The 21080-nt window shown below is 43.6% G+C and overlaps 1 protein-coding gene across 1 annotated transcript in view; it reads right to left on the reverse strand.

Moving 5' to 3' along the window:
* jupa (junction plakoglobin a) overlaps positions 1-21080 on the reverse strand; it is a 24439-nt gene that overhangs the window by 1495 nt on the left and 1864 nt on the right. Inside the window, exons 2-15 of the mRNA XM_050044805.1 lie at positions 9996-10045; positions 9365-9526; positions 9010-9248; positions 8454-8692; positions 6774-6975; positions 6300-6444; positions 5929-6032; positions 5488-5826; positions 4692-4844; positions 4473-4592; positions 4220-4370; positions 3140-3261; positions 1776-1815; positions 893-1028 (exon numbers count right to left, since the gene is read on the reverse strand). Of these exons, the coding sequence (XP_049900762.1) occupies positions 895-1028; positions 1776-1815; positions 3140-3261; positions 4220-4370; positions 4473-4592; positions 4692-4844; positions 5488-5826; positions 5929-6032; positions 6300-6444; positions 6774-6975; positions 8454-8692; positions 9010-9248; positions 9365-9526; positions 9996-10008 (2163 nt within the window). The 5' untranslated portion in view covers positions 10009-10045 and the 3' untranslated portion in view covers positions 893-894. The remainder of the gene's footprint in view (positions 1-892; positions 1029-1775; positions 1816-3139; positions 3262-4219; positions 4371-4472; positions 4593-4691; positions 4845-5487; positions 5827-5928; positions 6033-6299; positions 6445-6773; positions 6976-8453; positions 8693-9009; positions 9249-9364; positions 9527-9995; positions 10046-21080) is intronic.

A 21080-nucleotide genomic window follows, 5' to 3' on the forward strand; every position in this document is an offset into this window, starting at 1 on the left:
CCTGACACTGATCGGTACTTGTATACCTTGCACCCACAGGTCATGACTGGATTACTTAGCAGGCCACCAGACACAGGCTCAGAGGCCCAAAGTGTCAGTGCTCCCTGTCAGTGGTGACAGCCCTGTTGCCTTCCTGTTTGGGCTGTCTTTCCCTTTAAAGAGGGAAGCAGGAAGTGCATCATTGATTAACTCATACCATGTGTGCTGCTGGTTTGTTGTCTACTTCAGGTGTTTTCTTTTGTGTTTAATTTCTTTGTTCATTGCACTTCACTACACACTCAAACAACACGCAAAACACTACTGATATAACTGATTTACATACTTTATAATGCATTGGGTAAACTTGTGTTTTGTTAAATAAATGTTAAGTTAAAAGTCATGTGCTCCTGTTTGTTCTTCCCTTGAGTCCAGCTGTGACACACTGAAGGAGACACGTGCCAGCCAGGAAGAGACTCAAATAGACCTCAAAGAACCAAAACAACTACAAAGAGGCACAAATGGCCCCAAAGCCATGCAAAGCGACTATAGAGAGACTCATAAAGTGACTCAAAATTATCACAAAGAGGCGCGAAACAACAACAAAAAGAAGCCAAACAGCTGTGTAATCTGTGAGTCTTGAGGTGGTGGGGCCCTCTGCATGTCTGTGCCCAGGGGCCCACTGTCTCATAATCCGCCCATGTCTCCGCTCAGACAAAAATTTCTCTTGTAGGAAAAAGCAACAGATTCTTTAAACATTAAAATTCTATACGAATTCATTCATATTTATTTATTGATTAAGTTCAGTCTAGTTGTATATTTTATTTCATGAATATAAATATATAGAATATAAGTTTTCTTGGGAGCTAAATTGTAGACATCCAGTGGTGTTTGGCTGAGGTTTGTATTTACTGACCGTTAATACTCATTGTACGCTTGTCTGTCGTAGGCCATGCCGCCGCCATACTCGTCGTGCATCACAACTCCGTCCATGGCTTCCATGGGCATGTCAACAGGATATGCGCCGTAGCCAACCATACCAGCATCCAGCTCTGCAACAGATGACAACATTTGTTTTTTATACATGTTACACACTTTTGACACACCATTTGTCATTTACTTCCCCTTGTACTTGAAGGGTTCAGTTACTGCTGCTGTCATGATAGTGGCAACAGCAGCACAGAGAATTAAACAAGCTGGTGGAAATAATTTAACATTTCAGGCACATTTTTGGACCACAGAGATCTTGGAGAGCGGAGACGCCGTGTCTCTCTGCTCTGAAAGGAGACAGAACATACCAAGGCCATACAAGGAGAAAAGTCAAGGACAGGAATTAAGGGAAGGATGCAAACACAGATAAGGAAACACCAGGAGGGAGATAGACGTGGAGAAAACCTTTTAGACTTGGATAAGTGGTAGATATGTAGAGAGCAAAGAAAAGGCAAAGGCGGAAGTGAATGAGATAACAGCACAATGTGACTTGACCATAAGCAATGCTTGGGGAACGAAAGACACTGATGACTAGAAAATGTCACATTTGTGACTGATTTTTTAAAGAAGATATGGAAAGAATTAAGCCCATTAAAATCAACACAAGCTAAGGCTCCAGTCATGAATAATGAATCACCACAGAATACTTTTTAAACTTAAAACACAATGTATTCTGCTACCAAAAGATGACAGTAAATGGAATCTGTGGGCAGATTACAGCATGTTCATCCTGCGGTCACTCCCTGTGCTAGAGTGACCCGGTGCTGAGGAATGTGCTGTATGTGCACATTACAGACACAGTTACTCACCATCTGGATATGGTCCATCCATGGGGACACTGTTATGGGCCTGCAGAGGTGACGAGAGGACAAAGGTCAAATGAAGTCAACACTTTTATTAATAGTTCTCATTAAATATTACCACACAACATTATTAAATACTTTAAATAGTCAATTATGGCATTACATGGTCTGTTATTTCGGAATACCAGACCGCTGCTATGACTAACAGAACGTTGCTATGGACGAGGTCCTGACCAAGGAGCCTAAGTGGAAGCATTTAAGTAATTATAAACCAATAAAATCATTATTAATTAAATATTTTGTGTCAAATTTCTTTGGGAAGTAGCCATGGAATTAGTGGGATGATGTACAGCAACCAGGTCTTTATTCAGGGTTCTCACGCATTTTCATGGACTTTTCAAAGACACATAATAAAATTTCCATGACCAGTCACAGTTTGGCCTATAACACGATCAGGACTGTATAGTACACTTTATTCTAAATGTTAATTACATTACTTCAGGAGCAGTAGAGCTGCCAAAGTGGGCACTTTGGTTGGCCCGTTGGTTCATTTGCTTGAGAAAAAGAATGCTCCGTACCTTTGAAACTACCAAAGTATGCACTGGTGCTCTGATTGACAACTGAACACCCTAGGCTCTCTATGTCGACTGCTGCATCTCAAAAATGTGGCACAATTTAAAAGTAGTAGAGGGGCATAGGTATAGAAACTTTGTGATTTATCACCCGACATGTTTAAATCACACTGTAACGTTATTTGTCTTGGCCCACTTGCCCGATGTTATTCTAACCTATCGGTTTAAAACTCTATTAAAACATATTTCCAAGTAGCCTGCATACACCGAAGGAAAGATGAAATGTAGTGAGAAAATACATCATCGCCACATATTTGAGCTACATTACCTCAACAGCTACATAAAATATATTTGCTGTTATGTTATATTACTGTAAGATTTTCATAGCACACAACAAAGTTTCATGACTTTTCCAAAAGTTTTAAGGATTTTCCATGACTTTCCAGGCCTGGAAAATGAGATTGCAGAATTCCATGACTTTTCCAGGCTTCCACGACTGTGGGAACATCGATTATTACTAAATAAAATCCCTCCAGAGTGATTTAAGACCCACCCGCTTTGTGTCAGTGTTCTGCCTCACCTTGTCTGGGTTTATTTCACCATCATGACCCACTTGCTTTATATTATCCCTAACATACATCATGAAGAAGCAGTTTCTTGTAAGCTTCACATAATGTATTTTATCACTGCAGTCAAAGGTGCTGAGATGTAAACCCAGAGAGCGGAAGGGGATTTAAATAATGTCTACTTTAATGTTCACTTGTCATGTCCTGGCAGTGGAGGGCGCCAGACACTCACCATCTCCCAGGAAGCGGGGTCGTGCTTGAAGAGGGAGTGTGTGAGCTCCACAGACACTCGCTTCTTGTAGTCTGAGTTCTTATCCTCGGAGATGCGGAAGAGGACAGCTGCAGCGTAAGTAGCTGAGGAGGAAAGAATCAGGACACATTCAGCACTGTAAAAAAAACTTACACTCCTTTTTACACTAAGTATGTGCGATGGTGTGGGTGTATTGAAAGGAAAACAGATCCAAGTTCACATTTTAGTCTGGACTGCACCAGATGTTCAAGTTTTGAGAGCAGCGTTACCAGATGTGTTTTTGTATTTGTACGATAATTTTGCCATCTGTTAGATGTGCAATCAATAACCCCAAAAGTGCCATACTGTACAATAATTGGACCATTCTGAGATGCTTATGATTAGTAGTTGGTTTTAGTCTGCGCTGCCTCATCTTAATTAGTTTCCCCAACATGGTCAGGATGGCGAAATAATATCCTACGTCTGTGTGATCTCTTTCCAGCCAATCATCTCTTGCTGCAGGCTCTAATGAACGTGACATATGAGCAGGGCTGTCGTTCTGGAGCCTAAACTTTCCTACTATGGTCTGCTGTGTTCAAATGGAGTTGTTTTGAATGCACCAGTAAGCCCACTTATTTATTTAATTAGCTTAGCTTATGATCTTAGCCTGACTGTTTTCATGCAGGATATGATCAGGCTTCCAGTCATGCTGTCTTGAAATTTAAGTTTTGTAGAAGTACGCTATTACAAAAATTGTCTCACTGACAGATCTGTGGACTCATACCCCCATCCATGAGTCAAATCTCTGTCAAACTAACCATAGAGGTAGTTTAAACTCTGACACTGCACCTTGTTTTATGATCAGATTGTATTACTTTTAAGTCCACTATGTGTCATTCTGAAATGCAGTGCAGTAAAAGTATAGTGTCTCACAGATTGGACACAGTCATGTAGAGTGAGGTACCTGGAAACGGCACTTACAGTAAGTACAGCACTTGAGTAAATTGACTTTGTTCCTTTCCACCTATGACTAAATGCTACATTACGGTAAGCTAATCGCAGTGCATTATCTGGGTGTCCTACCGATGCCCTCGTTGTTGGAGTGAAGCAGGTCCATCAGCGGCGCCGACGCTCCCTCGCTGTCGATGATCTCGGCTGACTGCTTGTCCAGGGCCAGCTCGCACAGGACGCCCGCCGCCACGCGCTTCACGTTGTCCACTGGAGAGTAGAGGAGCTGGAGAGGGGGGAGGAAGGAAATGATTACAACAAATAAACAAACATAAGGAAGTAAATTAGAAGGACAAGGAAGCGTGAGAGCTTCAGTTTCCTCAGTTACCTGAACAAACAGAGGAATTGTCTGCAGGTTGGCGATCTCTGCTCTGTTGACGGGATCTCTTGCGAGGATGTGCAGAGCTCCTGTGGAGCCCTCCACAATCTCCTCCATCCTCACTCCATCCTAAGGAGCAGGGTGAAAAGAAGAAATGTTGCTCAGAAATAATTCACAACTATTAATTTCCACACGACAAGTATCCTTCCAAACCAGCCCCTCGTGTACCTGGTATGTCTGCTGGCTGGATGAACCGTGTTTCTGGGCGTCCTGGTGAGCTTTGAGCAGCAGGTTGACCAGACGGGGGATGGCTCCGGCGTCCCTCAGAGGGGCCTGGTTCTCTGGGCACAGGGCCAGGTTGCGGATCAGGCCGACCACAGCCTTCAGGGAGGGAAGGAAGAGAGGAAAAGACACGGTCACGGTGCTGTTCACTGTTATCTGTCAGCGAGTTAAACAAGGCCAACAAACAACTTCAAGCTTCTCCATTAGAAATGCGAACTGAAAAAAGAAGTAAGAATTGATTTCTCTCTCCCTAAAGCCTGGTCTTGTAAAACATACTGTTCCTGCTGTCATGTGCATTTCATGCTCTTTCAGGCTGATTGAGACACCTGCTGTCCCCTTCGTCCATCTGTCTCCCCATTTTCCCCAGCTTCTCTCTTTGGATAAACCCATTAACTGCTCTGTGTGTTTGTTTTTACAGTCCTTTACTTATGTTCCCTTAAACCACCTGCTTATCTTTAAGAAGTCCTTTCCACGGTCTTTTCTTAAGCCCCATACTAGAGGGAAAACATTCACCTATCTAGACAAACCTAAAGACTCAAATATGGGTCCGTAAGACGTTGAGCTGAAGAAAATGACGCTAAAATATGATGATAAAGACTGTGGTTGGATATCACTCTTTGCATAGGGGAAAAAACAGCATGGAAAATTAAGTTAGTCCTTAATTGATTTCCAAAAATCATTTCACAAGCTTAAAGACTTATATGACCCCATACTGTCCCCTCCATCCCTCCCTCCTCTCTACCTTGATGACGGGCCAGTAGTAGGGTTGGTTGAGCAGCTTGACGATGGCGGGGATGCCGTAGTGTTTCCTCACAGCATTCTGAGCCACCTCAGCCTGTTGGTGGCGTGATGTCAGGTGGCGCAGAGCGCAAACGGCAGGCTCGGTGACATCCTCCTTCTCGCCGGCACGCAATATGGCATGGATCAGCGCCTCCACGCCGTTGCCCTGGGTGACCAGAGTTTTGTTGTGGGCATTGTTGCACGTGAGGTTCGACAAGATGCCGGTGGAGCAAGTGAGCATGTTGAGGTCGTCTGAGCTAAGCAGACCAACCAGCACCTGCAGAAGGCTGTCCATCCCCTCCTGAAGACAGAAGAGAACAATTTCAGAAAGTTCCTCAAGTGACAAAATCAGATTTTCAGTAAGAGGAGAGGAAAAAAGTGAAAGTGAGTGTGTGACACAGACCTGCTTGGTGGCAGCATCAGACAGGTTCCTGAGCGTCCACAGACAGTTCTGCATCAGACGCTGGCTGGAGCCCGTCAGGTGTTTACCCAGAGCCTGCATCCCACCTGCAGGAGCACAGAGGAGTTAGATCACTCAGCTCTCAGCAGCATCTCATTAATTATGCTGTCATATAGTGCTGAGGCTGACAAGAAGCCATTAGCCTCAGTTCAGGTAACAAAAAGCTGACACACCTGTATGACTACATTGCACACACACACACACACACACACACACACACACACACACACACACACACACACACACACACACACACACACACACACACACACACACACAGGTGTGCACTCAAACAGAAAACATATATCACATACCAGCCTCTACAATGGCGGGTTTGTTGCTGGGGCACACAGAGAGGACTTTGAGCACACGGCTTGTGGTCCACAGCAGCTTCTCGTAGTTATAGTTTCTCATGATGTGAACTAGGCCCTCAGGACCCCCGTTGGAGAGGATGATCAGCTGTGAGAGAGAGGGACTGTGTAAGTAATGTATGCAGAGTAACCTTGGTTTTTGAACACTCAGAGTCCTTTTGTAAAGATCATACATTGTACAAAGCTGTGACCTGTCCTGGCAGATAAACACCAGTTAATTCTCACTCATTTTTACGACTAAGCAAACAACCACACCCGCACACTCATGGTGCCAGCACCTGAACAACTCCGTTCACATGCCACACCCAAAACAAAGTGCATGTAAGCACATGCAACTGGAGCAGTCTCACATTACAATACTTGGCTGTTATGAAGTGCACCAGCCGTTGTGTTACATGTACTGATGATTACACACACCTTGCTCTCCTGGTTGCCATAGGACAGCAGCTGCAGACAGTCTGTGGTGATGGCCAGGAACTTGGGGTTGGTCTTCTTCAGCAGGGGAACCATCTTCTGCAGGCCGTCGGCCAGACGGACGGCCATCTTAGCTCCTTCCTGGTGCAGCAGCAGGTTGTGGAGCGTGGTGATGGCATAGAAGAGAACAGACTCCATAGGAGAGCTGTGGAAGAGAAACAGGCAGGTTAAGTGTGTATCACAAACAAATGACATGTCCAGTTGCTATATATTAAAGAAAAATGTCCTCTCTGTTAGACAAAATGTCACTTGGAATGTACTGAGTGATTATAAGTGTTTTTTGTTGGACTTAATTTCTTCCACCTGCCTCACATACTTCTACTTAAGTCTGTAATCTCCTATGTTGCCCATATTGCTAGTCAACACCAGAGGTCATGGCACCCAAACATTTTCCATCATTGACTGAATTTTTGAAGGTTGTCCGTCATTTTGACAGATTAGAACACTGAGGGTGAACTACTGTTGCTTTAAGTAATTCACACCTCTGTCCAGTTGGTGGCGTGTGCATATTAATTAGCTATTATCTAGCCTCGTCTTGTCTTTAATCTAACATACATGACCTTGTTGTCTATCTGGCTTTAGCCATCACATTGGTAGGCTACACACTATGTACCACTGCAGAATGTCACAGCAGCTGAGTGTCCAAAAATTCTTTGCACAGTCGATGTGTCTGTTCATCTTTCGTCTCCATGCCCTTATAAACAGGGTGTAGTGCTGCAGAGCCCAATGGAATGATGCTCTGCCACTTTTTTATCCTTATATTTTATTGTCATAGTTAAGTAATACATGTAACCTTGCCACAGTGGTTACATAACCTTTGAAACAAGCCAAATCGTAACGAAGCGCTTGTATGCACACGCATAGTAGGTGTGCTGTGGTACTTAAAAACAAATGGAATTCCCCCTCTGCGTGGAGAGGAATGTAAATTATTAAAATATTAAAATTAGATGCTATTATATAAGTCTTATTATCATTAAAAAATGAAAATAAGAATGACGGGTAATAAAAGATACGAATGGAATTCTTACGAACCTAATTTGTAAACAGCCTAATGCAACCTCTGGTCAACACACTCCAGACAATGTGCTTAAACTAGAACTGATAGTGGCATAAATAATAAAGATTTCTGGTAGATTAAGGAGAGGTTTGCACAGCAGGTCTTGTTGCTGCCTTGGAATATTGTCTTTTGAGGCTAAGGCTGGAGGAGAAATCAACGTCTCTTCATATTCTATACTGGCTTTCTCCTGTTATATTCACTAAACATCAGTATGAACTGTTGAATCAGAAGCTCTTGTTTTCTTCTCCAGTTGAACTGCACTGTAGCTGTACTATAAAATACCTAAACATGATCTCACACAGTCTGCAATTGGCGTATTTCAAAAAGGATTCGATAGACAACCCCACAAAACAGAAAAATGGGTCTTGAAATGCGACTGACATTGCCAAAAGGCCTTTAACTATCTGTGTTATAGGGTTAACTTTCTCTTTCGTACCTGCACTATAAAGAAGAATGCAGCTTCCAAACATATACAAACAACCAGGACAACAATAAGGATCAAAGTCGCAATTGACTGAAGTCAATAACTTCCTCAATCCATGATCTCTCCTTCTCTTTGTAAGTACCTGAGCATGCGGACCAGAGCAGGGATGCCTCCAGACTTGAAAATGGAGAGCAGTCCCTCTCTCTGGTGGGACAGGTTGTGGAGGATGCTGGCTGTGGCCCGTGCTGTCTCCATGTCGCTTGTGTTCTGCATCGCCCGCACCACCGCTGCCACCATCTGAGGTGACTGCATCAACGCACGGCGTGATGCCTCCTTGCGAGTAAGCTGGTTGACAATCTGCGCTGCCTTGCTGACCACCACCTGATGAGCAACGAAGGGGGAAAAAGAAGAGCTTGTTTTAACTATTGGACAACAATACAGAAACCTGAAAGTGACTCAGTCTGGTTTTAATGCAACTTCGGTAGTAGAGGGTGGTATTCAAGACATGACAGTTTTCAAAATATTTCATTTAAAATGACATTAAACAAAGAAAAACAACTATTCTTAAAAGTAATACATTTAAGTCAATATAATTATCTCCTAGCCCTTTAATAACGTATCCAGTGTCAGCAAGTTTGACCAAAATACTGCGCTAATTCCAGAATGTGTGTGTGCGAGCATGATTCTGTGTTCATCACCTGGTCTTCATCGTTGAGCAGTTTGGTGAGCTCAGGCACGGCGCGTGTGGCCAGCTCAGCGTCATCCTGGTAGTTGATCAGATGGATGATGGCCGTCTTGAGCATCTGGGAGGGCTCAGCCAGCCGCTGGACGTTGGTCATCTGGGACGAGTCTGTCTGGATGGTGGTGCTTCCCTCCACAGTCTCTGGGAACATTGCTTCCCGCACCCGCATGGCTCTAGTGTAGTTGCTATCCATCTCTATTGAGAAGTGAGATGACGATCGATGATGATGACATCACAGGTCAAATGTAATTAAAGCAAAGTCTACAGTATGTATACATATTGGGTGGTTTGTTTCTCGCTTGCTGCCTTACCAGGCTGATCTGATGTGACAGTGGTGGTCATGGTGTAATGCTTGGTGGTGTATTCGCCATCATCATCTCTGACCGTGGGGGCTCCGGACTGGATGCCCGAATCTAAGCCGTACCTCGTCTCCTGCCACTCTGTCACCTTCACCACACTCTCGCCCTCACCCACTGTCAAGTGTGAAAAGAGGAGCTGTTAATCCAACGTCATTAATTAACAAGTTTGATGAACATGGAGTGAGGGATTTGAGGATATTAAAGGGTTGTACCTCCTCATTATATTTCATTTCAATATTTAACAACAATTGGATTTTTTTGTGTGTGTTTTGCCCCCATTTTTCTCCTCAGTTAAACAGTGTTTTACTTCTACGCCACAAAGAGGAAACCTTTTACAGAAGTTGTTGAATGTATTAAGGAAGTGACCTCAGCATAAATACATGAAAACAATAGTTGGAAGTAGGAAAGGTCACGATCAAAAGGTTCAACAGTGGCCTTCTAAAGAACTGTGGAATGATGTGGCAAAGGCGAGAGTGAACATGAACACGCATAAAATCAACATAAAATCACTATATTCTTAAAGAATTTGCAGAAACGTAGGAAGAGGAAATAAAATATGAGAGTAAAGTTGTGAATTACTTACGTTGCATTGCCATCCTTGCCTCCCGCTATCAAAACAACGATGAAGCAAACCTAAAAAAAAAAAAAAAAACACACAAAAAAGCCAAAGTCAGGATTTCCAAAGTTTCTTCTGCTATAATGATGATAAACTTCACCACACGCCTGCCGCCATTTCCATAAATTAATTAATATTCCAACGAGGTGTCTGGTCTCTCACACAAGACCGTCAGTTTTTATATGCAACCACAGTCTGACAGTTCATAAGATGACCCCCCCCTCCCCCTCCTCTTCCTCCAACCCTCCCAGCCGTGCACCCTGCCCTGAAAATGACAACACAGAGCAGCAGCAGAGGCTCATGGGAGAGGGAGGGTGAGGAGGGCAGAGAGACAGCTGTAAGTCAGGAATGCTAGTCAGCACAAGTGACCTTTAACCCCGGGCCTCCGCCCATACAGTCGTGGGAGCAGCCTGCTGCTGACGCATGGCAATCAGGAACCTGCTCGTCAGGTTTTCACTCCGCTGGGTGAGTGTGTGCACAGATAGTGAGCATACTCCTTGTTACACACTAAACCTCTTGGAAAACACCCACTTTTACTTTTGTTTGTCTTTGTCTTGTCTTTCAGTTTTTACTCTTACTATCTGTAACACTTATTTGCCTGGGTCTCATTGAATAGATTTGTAAAAATCTGACATTCTGTGGCATCTTGTAGTGTTTTACTGTAACAATGCTGCAGATTGCGTAACCGTCATGCTACTTGTTGGTGCAAGTTTGATCTAAAATCTCTCTGCTTGCTACTCAGGTATTCAGTCCTCGCACAGACATCTTACTGTACTGCCATGAAATCTTGATGTACTTCATGTACCATAAACCGCATGCATGTCTGAGTTAAAATATCAAAACTGAGCTGTATGTGGGACTATATCTTTAATATTAAATCTAATATTCTTGAATTGTTGCTACCTGTAACTAAATGCGATAGCCAGGTTTCCTTTGCACGTAATATCCTTATTTAATGTCCTAATTTTTGACCTCAAAATGAAGACTTACATAGTCTGTATTTAAGTCTTCATTTTGCCATAAGTCAAGTTAGTCTTGATTCTAGACTCTCTCATCATCAGAACATGCATGAATGTTTTCCGTCTCTGCAGCCTGAATGTCACCCACCAAAGAAACCCTCTTCATCACAGAAATATCTGTATTCATCATAACAGCCTGCTGCTGCATGCGACATATGACTGATAGTACAATACATTCACTGTGCTGGTTACAAGTGTTTTCAGATGTTTCACTGTTACTGACAGGATTCTTTGCAGAGCACACTGTAGGGGTGCATTGTGTGTGTGTGTGTGTGTGTGTGTGTGTGTGTGTGTGTGTGTGTGTGCGTGCGCGCTGTACATGTAAGAGTGTGGTTGCTGATTTCTGCAGGCACTGCAGTTACTGGGGGGGCTCTACATGTGGCAAAGTCAAGAAACAAAGGCTTAAAGAGACAACAAAAAGGAAACTATTGCCTTCCTTCAAGCTCTTGTGTGACAGCTGTTTATAGCTTACAACATGATTCCACGCAATAAGCAACTACACTCATCCTCTGCCATTACTGCTAATAAAACAAGTCAGGGCTAAAAGCGACAACGCCAAACGGCTGCGTTGGCACAAAATGATCCGTAAAATTACCACCTTTACGTCTGCTTACATTCAAATTCAGACATTCACACTTACACAACTTTACAACGCAGTGAGCACTGTAATCAGAGACGATTTATGGGTTTGGAGGAAAGAAATTTGTCCAGAGATGAACTGCTTTGTCTCTCTGCCGTACGCTGGAGCTGTTCATGATGTAAAGAACCACTCCCTCGCCATTTTTGCCCTCTGGCTTTGCATTAGGATGCGTCGTGTTATTCCCTCGGCCGACCCAGCCCACTTTTTCTCCCCCAGGCCTCATACTGTGCATGTTTACTGGTGTGTGGTTGGAGCTTCTGCAGGTTTTTTTTCCTTCTTCATACAAACTGGAATGACAAATACTGACAATAGTGTGTGTGCTGCATGCTTCTCATTAGCTTTCTTTCTGTTACACCTTAAAGAACTAGTAGCTCACATGCAATTCCCACGTGTTTTTTTGGGCTTATGTGTGTTAATTACTGTAGATATGCATGGGCTCAAAAGCACATTCACCTGAACCTGATGTTCTTGTACGGTCCCAACATGTCTCTCTGTCTCACTCTCACCTTCACAGGACGCAGCAGCTCAGCCAGTTTCAGCTGTAGTCAGTTTGGCACTAGATCCTGCAGGACCAGGCCCCTGAGGACTGTCTGTGCTTGTAGCCACATGCTACCTTAGAGTTAATGCACTGACTCATAAGACAGATACAGACAGAATGCATGCTCGCAATCACTGTGTATTCCTAAAATTCTCACTAAAGGTGTGGTCTCTTTTTGAACACACGCACGAGGGCTTGTTTGTCAAGACAGTAAGCAGCCACTGGCTGGCTGACCCTAAATTAGTTCTGTGTTTTACAAAGGCTTTTTAAAAAAACAGCTAAAGACATTTTATTGATCTGCTGCTGGAGGCACAGATACAACCGATATAAAACAAAGCTCATGTGACTTTTTGTTTCAAGCAGAGCTACACAGAGTCCACACAGAACTTTCCTGTTCTCTGTAAATCAGGGACAGTGTTTGTGTAGTCTTTGTTTTCCTGGGCGAGGCAACGGGTTCAGCCAACTGTTGCAGTGCTGCGACACGCCCCGCGTATCGCCTAGGTAACTGAAACTCTGCTCCGGCACTTTACTGTGGGGGGTTTTATCCACTGACCCATCTGATGTTTGAAGCTATGGTCATTTGTTTGCTGATAAGTGCTGTTCCCTCTTGGGTTTTCTTGTAATTTTGTTGTTTTTTCCCCTTCCTCTAAATGCCCATAGCTGTGGTGCAAGCCAAGAAAATCCAAGAAATTACTCATAGTTTTGTTTTAAAATAATATACAGCAAATTATAAAACTCAAGTGGAGGAAAAACTTTTCTTTTTTGTATATTATGATTGTAGTAACACTCAGTATCACGGCTTATCTGCCGATCCCTCCCCTATTGTTCAGTGCTGACTAAAATCTGTAGGTTGTATTGTGTACTTCTGACTGGACTTTGCTCTCTTCCAGTTAATCAGTGATGCATCCTTTCGCTCTCACTCTACCTTCAACATTATCGTCCTTACTGACACGATCCACCCACACACACAAATGCACATTAACATGGAAACCACGCTTTTTACTCAGGAAAACCACATGTCACACCCGTCCCTTCCCACTATGTTATTGTGCAACAGCCTCTCTGGATGATTTTAGGGGGCTTCTTCCTAAAAAAAAACCCTGCAAAGTAAAACCAGGAATGTGTATCAGTGAAAGCCGCCAGGGAGCGAGTTGCAACAGAAAAGCAGAGATGGATACTGTTCAGCACCCGATGCTGAAACGCTGGTGTGACATTCCACACTAACCGAGTCTATTCAATCTGTCCTGTGTCCACACGTAAATCTTGTGCGCACTCTTTCACACTAAGGTCCTCTTAACTTCTCACTGACTCACTAACGCTGCTGAAACTAACAGACAGTATGAGCATAAGGCTACTGTGACAATGCATGAGTAACCCTGCTCTCAATCATGAGAACAGGTTCACTCTCCCACCCCCCCGCAGGCATGTCAGACAGGGAGTGTCTCCCCAGCAGTGACAGGCTCTCTACAAGGGTGTGGCAGCAGAGGGTGTGTGGGTGTATGAGTGAACTGGGTGAGGTTGAATACACCTAATAGCTAGAGGGGCTAAACTGTAGATTCTGACATTTTCATCCTCCTCAATAAATCATCTGGATAATTACTAAGTTATGCACTTACAAACTGAATATCGAACTGAGAAACATTTCAGCATTCCAGATTTCGACTTCGCTGGCATGATCTCCTGTTTGTATCACAGCAGGAACGAATCAGGTCAGGAAGAGGCCCAGGGGGCTGCAGATGTACTCTGGTCGTATTCCAGAGTGGCTCCGAACATACATTACAGAGTTTGCAGTGATTTGTTATTTACACTCATGCCTGTTTGGCAGGCAAGGGTGTAAATAACATGTCGCCAGGCTTTCGCTGTGCACTCTTCTGAGATTTTACATCCCTGCTTGAGAAGATGAACTTCGCAAAATTAGTATCATATGGAAAGGCGTATTTTGACATTTTGAGAAATACTCTTTTTTGCCCAAATGCCAAGAGTTAGATGAGAAGATTGATACCACCCTCATGTCTGGCAGCCAGTCATCTGAGCTTAGCATAAAGACTAGAAACAGGCTGCCTGGCTCTGTGCAGTGATAACAAAATATATCTATCAGCACCTTTAAAGCTCTAATGAAAACATTTCTCCTTGTTTCTTTAATCTGTACAAAAACTGAAGAGTAAAAATGACAGGACACAACCCTGCAAATCACCCCCTGTACTACTACGACCTGTTGTTTTAAAATAAGGTAAGCTAAGCTATGTATCACCTGACAAAGCGCCAACCTCTGGAGCTGAAAAATGAAGTGAACGTGAAAGTGTCAAAAACTGCAGCTCTTCAAATGGTCATTTGAGGCTGGCTCCAAGAGCGGGTCAATCCCCACAGACCCCCATGTTAAAATCATAGACTTAAATAATACCTAGATACCCGATAGCAAAATGGCGCCTGTTTATTCCAGTGGAGTTTAGTTTCCGGGTTTACTTTTGCAGCCCACTGAATATGCGCAGTGGTGTTTCTCCCACTGGCCCTGCCTGCGAATTCCTGCTTGGCTACTTAACTCGACACTGTAATAACGTCACAGATTTCTAAAATGTTTTTCCTCAGCTCGAGGAAAGTTTTACAAATATAAAATCTCCATGGAACAAAAATTCATATCAGAAAGAGTCATAATCGACCTTGTTTGCAGTTGGAGGTGTCCTGTCAACAGTTTTACAGACATCTTTTGTATAATAGTAGCCTCTAGGTAAAATGCTGCATTTTTTTGCAGTAAGCCGCCACTGGGAAAAATTGGCTGCAAGGCTTAGCAACATTCCTAGGGGCCTGGTTAAAAGTGGGAACTCACAGAAATTAACATGTTTACAGCCTGATACAAAATCTAGTTCTGGTCTCTATAACTAATTTCAATTTTAATGACAACTGTACTGAAGGTGAATCTTTATATAACTCACCTGTTTACATTTTTGAAGGCCTTAAGTTATGCATAAGAAAGGGCGTGGCCTCTTTGAGTGGCGGATGTCATCTGTTGCTACCATGGTATCAACGATGGTTGGGTAACCTTACATGGTGTAACCCCTGATTCACAGAGAATAGGCGTAGCTGTAGCTGTTGCTATTTCAGTGTGTTTTCAGTTCATGAAAACAAAGTGCAACTTTTTGATCACTTAAAAAAGTCTCGTTCAGCATTTGGTTGTACAAAAGATACTCTTGGGAGTCAGATGTTCAGTTTTTGTGGTAGGCCTAAGTACATTTTGTTTTAACAGTATAAAGTTAATTGCTAGAGAAAATAGCAGCATTATCACAGTTAACCATAGCTGTCAATGCACTATGCTAACAAAGCTGGCAGCTAGTGTTTGGTTTTGTCCAAATATGGTAACTTTTGGCTCTAAAAATCCAAGACGGTGACCAAATTGCTAAACTCAAGGATTCAAAATAGGAGTCCCCAAACCAAGGGGTGACGTCACCGTGTCCATTACATTAAACAGATTGTATTTATTATACAGACATGAGAGTGGTTTCAATTTTCTCATCTAACTCTCAGCAAAACAAAAGTCAATCTTTTCCATTGACTCACTTCTCAAAAAACAACAACATATCTATCTTTTGTTTAAGATATTTGCTAAGTCTCATGGTTGCCAAAACATTACGGCTCTGTTGCAGTAACTTAAACTCATCTGGTGGTCTTGGATATCTAACAGGCTTGGTAATGTCATGTTTAGGCTGACATGCAAATAAAGCAGATTACCACACATCTGTAAAGCTTCCTGCACCATCTGCACAGATCAACTATTTGACATTGTATAGGCTGCCCCCACACGCACACACCCCTTCACATATATGTCCCCTGACATGCAACACACACTCCTCTTACTATAAACCGTTTCCCTGATGGCTTTAACACAACACCCTGCAGTCACACAACCCAATCCCCCTAACACAGTAAATGGCCAGTGCAGCCAGCTGAGCCTCCAAAGCAGACAGGCTGTAGTTGTGCTCTCTGCATCCCGTCTCCACAGAGTCGGGGTTCAGCTGTCCCAATGGGATACCGCTTAACACCCCCTCCAACCTTCCTGGTCCCTGAACCACACATCCCTTACTCCCAACTCGCCCAACAATAGTTGTTATGACACAGTAATGGAGGCAGCAGGGGCTAACTGGATCGCTGTTTGTTATAAATCAATAAGAGAGGATGTGAAGCGGTGCACAGCTAATGGATTTATTGTGGTGGGTGACAGGAAGTGATGGTCAACATTATCTGACTCACCAACTGCTGGGATGCGTCTGGTCTGAGAGGAGAAGTTTATTAGGAGAAGCTGTGCTTTCACAACTCTTCCTACGTACTATAGACGCAAAACTATGGTGACAAGCTACAGCAGGCTGTATCACGTCATTCGCTAAAGTTCAGTAAGAACGCAGCTTGGAGTTCACATTTTAAGGGAGAGCATTTGTCAATTGACTGTAACAGGCAGTTGATGAAATCCAGACCATAGCAACGCCAGCATGCCAGGAGCCCACAGAGAAAGAACAGACAAGAGATACTGCTGGTGTGCACTTGAGCAACACACAAACTGGATCTGTCTAAATGTGGCAGATGCAGCACAGCGCGCTCCTCTTCCTTGCCTGTGCTGGAAACATTCCCAAGTCAACCACAGTCAGCATGCCAATGAATAAAATAAGCAACAGAATGGATAATGGCCCTAGATCTGTCAGCTGATTCATTGCAGATACTTTAATGAGATGAATTAAGCCAGTGGATGCAGTATGGTGGCTGTAAACTGGTGTGTAGCTGTTTATTCCCAGCAGGCTCTCACTGTGAATCAAAGGAAATGTGAGCTGTCTCGGAGGAGGTGCCTGAGTGCAGGGCAGGATCAGATTGCACAGATCTGATAAGGAAGGAGGGAATGAGTAAAAAGGGGTGTGGCCCTGTGTGACAATAAACCCTCATTTGCAGGGCCCACAACAAAGTTCAGCAAAGTGTCCAGCACATATCAGACACTGTGGGAGGGACAGAAGTATGTCCAAAGATTGTCCTCCAAATCAGGAGAACAAAACCTCATAGAGATATGGGAATCAAATAGCTAGATTTCACTTTTTTAAAAAATCCAGAATTTGACACCTAGTTACTTAGACAAAGTGTTTTTTGGGCAATGACTTTGTCTTTGGACGTACAGTAAGCAGGATGTGCCCCTCTTCATGTTGTTTGGTTGACGGTAGGAAGGAAAAGGATGAACTAAGTCTCTGATACCGCACAGAGAGCCTCTGTGTTACTTTTGTTTGGGGTAGAGAGGAAAAGAATAGCCACATTGTCCCATTGACTGCTGTCACAGTGAAAAGGAAACCGGGTCTCAAGTGTCCCCGCTGGATGCAACCAAAAAGGCTGCAGCACATCAAGATGGCTCCGTGTGTTCACTGGCCAAGTTTGGTGGCCAACACTGCATCCAAAGCCCCTGTTTAAAGGCCTGACGGGGAGTTTTTCTGTTTTTTTTTTTTCTTGAACTGCCACTGCTATGCATCGGTGTGCGGCTGAGCGCTGAGGCGATGTGACAGATGATTAATTTTTCAGGGAGATTAGAGGCACGAGGGAGCGGGAGGGGGGTGCTTTAGAGAGCAGGGCAAAAGTCTAAAGGGACCCTAAAGAATACAACGCTCGGCTGGAAGAAGTTCAAGTTCACAGTTTGTTCTAGTTTATGAAAACCACAATGAAAACAAAAGAAAAAAGAAACATAAAATATAAATATTTGAAGAATGGAAGCTAGCATCATGAAAAATTAAGTGACTTATTCTGACGATAATTTGTCTTGATAAAAACATCCATAATGCGAAGTGTTAACAAAGAAGAAATGAGAACGGAGCAGCAGCGGCCTTGATTGTCTCAAACACTCATGCATTTTTTCAGTTCATCCAGTGTTTTGTAAAGTATGCACAGGCCTCAGGGTTGCACAACTTTCTCTATCCCAGAGTGCATGAAATCCTTCAACAGCAGCGAAACAAAGCAAACGATCGAAAACCGAGACACGAGATTTTCAATCCACAGTGACTATATGCAAATTTAACTTCCCCCTGTGATGCCGATGCTCTTTGTGTTGCACATTTAAAAAGTCAAGCTTTATGTGTCAGCCACACCCTTGCTGTCCTCACTTTCCTCAATCTCTCGTAGAAGTGTAATTAAGTGACAGGGAGGGAGGAGGAGGAGAAAAACAGACACCACAGAACTCATCAGAGTCACTATGCTGAGAAGTACAGCTCAGCCAAATCATCCAACTGTGAAAACTTTGTCTTTTGAGTCAGTGCTGGAATCCAGATCCCTCCCTCCCTCCCTCCCTCCTTGCTTGGATACGCAGTCAGTAATAAAAAAAATATCAAAGGTAATGTATTCATGACGAAAACAGTAGGGTTCAGCTATTTCTAGCGTGCTGTTAGAGTGACGCAGGGGTGTTTTGGAGAGCGCTTTTGCGGAAGTTGAAACCTGGCAGACATTCATGCAGCTTTTAAGTGCAAGTGATGGGGAGACATAGCCATTAGGTCTTTGACATTTTAAGTAAGGGACATTTTCTTGTCCTGGTTTTATACGACCATGAGGACTGCTGAAGGTAAATAATTAATTTCAGTGACTGTCATGGGTAGGGTTCAGCTGGGCAGTGTCAGCCTTACTTGCTCAGCATTATACCGCCGTGCTCCGCTAGAAGCTTCTGATTTTAGTTTTTGTCAGTGACAGCAGAAATCTTTCACATGACGATCCTGCCAATTATTTAATTACTGTATTCAACCTAAACAAAGGGGCTCAAAATTCTTTGGCTTGATTGAATTAACCCCTTCTCTGGAAATGTGGTTGCACCTGCCTGGTTTGCCTTTAGATGTTAAAGTGATGTTCTTTGGTCAGAGATAATACTAATAATAATATTGGAGCACAGGATGTCTGGGAGGGTCCACGGTATGGGCATGTCTGATAATTATTTCCTCTAATTTGTGTGGAAGTTAACCCCCGTGGAGAATTTTGTTGTTGTCACACTAACTCCCCTTTGACTTCGACCACAAAGAGCCCTGTCGTAGCTGATGGGAAACTTTATCTCTCTGCGTAACCCTTCTCCATGGGAACAGTAAAATACAGAGGCAGGGTGCTATGCAAACACAGAGCAGGTCACACGACATGTGCTTTGAGTGGCTGTAACCAAGCCCCTGGAAAGTACTCAGTCAGGCATCGCTGAACAAGATACAGAGACGAGGTAAGACAGTGAGTCCGCAGCAAAGAAATCCTTGATCCTAAACAAAGAGGTTAGGATATATGCCATACAGTAATCCCCTTTGCAAAGTGTAGACCTATTTATATACTGAAGGATCTCTTGGCCTCTTGCTCTGCTAATGTAGGACAGTATCAGGGAATTAAGCGGGGGGGGGGGATTATCACCGTGCCGCCACAGCTGTAGCTGCGAAATCTACAGTAAGTCGCCCCCCTCTGTCGCCGTCCCACCACCCGTCCACCCTCTTCCCTGAGGGCAGACAGGAACAGCTTTCCTACCAGGGTGCTGTCTGCTGCTGCTGCATACTTGATGACACAGACCCAGGCCAAGCTCGCTCGGTGGAGGCCTGACTGGCAGAAAGCATTGGCACGCTGTCCTATTCAACCTGACACACATTCAACAGCCCCAGCTGGATGCATTAGTGTAGAAACAAGTTGGATGCCACAAACTTGGTTAGTGCTGTTCTTGGCACTTTGTGATGGCGTTACTCACTGATAGTTCGAACAAGAAAACAAAGGGTAATGTGATTTAGCGTTTAATGGTCCAAGAGACAGAAAAGCTGTTTAACTTCTAATTCCAATGTGACCCATGTCAAATTTGACTCCAGCAGATATTAAAGTTGGCAACGGAGTACATCGCAAATGACTTAAGAAGGGGACGGATAAGATAAAAGTAATTTAAAACGAAATTTGTGCTCCTGTGGTCGCTAAGCGGGATTGAAACACTGCTGTCCCGTCAAGTCTGGAGCATCTGCAAAACAAGGTAATGACATCATGGAAGATTTGGCAACACCTGGAGGTATCACTGCTGGCATGACCAGCTGTGTGGGAGTGGATGGGTGCTATAGCAACAGCAACACATTTTAGGACTATGATTTAATGATGCATTATTCACTGTCATACATTACAGATGTGTGTGAACAAGAACTTACTCCCCCAAGCACAATTAGCTCATTGTATTATTTACTGCTATCTGAGCTCAAATATGCAAATCTAGGGCTCGTACGAATAGGTATTTGCATTATGAATTAATTTGGTTCATAAGATGTCAGAAAACGGTGCTGGTGACATCTTTTTGTCATTTTGTCCAACCAAGAGTGCAACACAGGGCAGCGCGATAGGGAGAAAATCCAATATCAATATTTTTTACCAATTACTTTGATATCGATATTGCGACAATATTGTAGGGTTGACTATTGGTGCTTTCACAATATATTTACACAATAAGATTTTTGATAAATAACCTTCAGTAATGTGGATATAATAAGAAAGTAGTAAAGGCAAATAGTAGAACAATGAGAACAGTCTGCTAAGTTCAGAAAACTACATCACTTTACTGTAATGCAGCCTTTAAATCCAGGAAAACAGGTACACCCTGGACAGGTCGCCAGACTATCGCAGGGCTGACACATGGAGACAGACAACCATTCATGCAATTTAGAGTCACCAATTAACCTAACCTGCATAGGCCCATTTCCACTGAAGAAGTTCCTGGTACTATTTCGGGGGCAGGAACTACTACAGGAACGTCCTCTCGTTCGGCCCTCTCAACCGCCGTGTCTCCACTGAGAGAGCGGAGTACGGGGAAGGTTCCTGTAAAGTTACGGGCTGCCTCTGGATGTGACGTAATCGTTGCGCGA

This window comes from Epinephelus moara, chromosome 5, assembly GCF_006386435.1.
Source record: "Epinephelus moara isolate mb chromosome 5, YSFRI_EMoa_1.0, whole genome shotgun sequence".
Lineage (NCBI taxonomy): Eukaryota > Metazoa > Chordata > Actinopteri > Perciformes > Serranidae > Epinephelus > Epinephelus moara.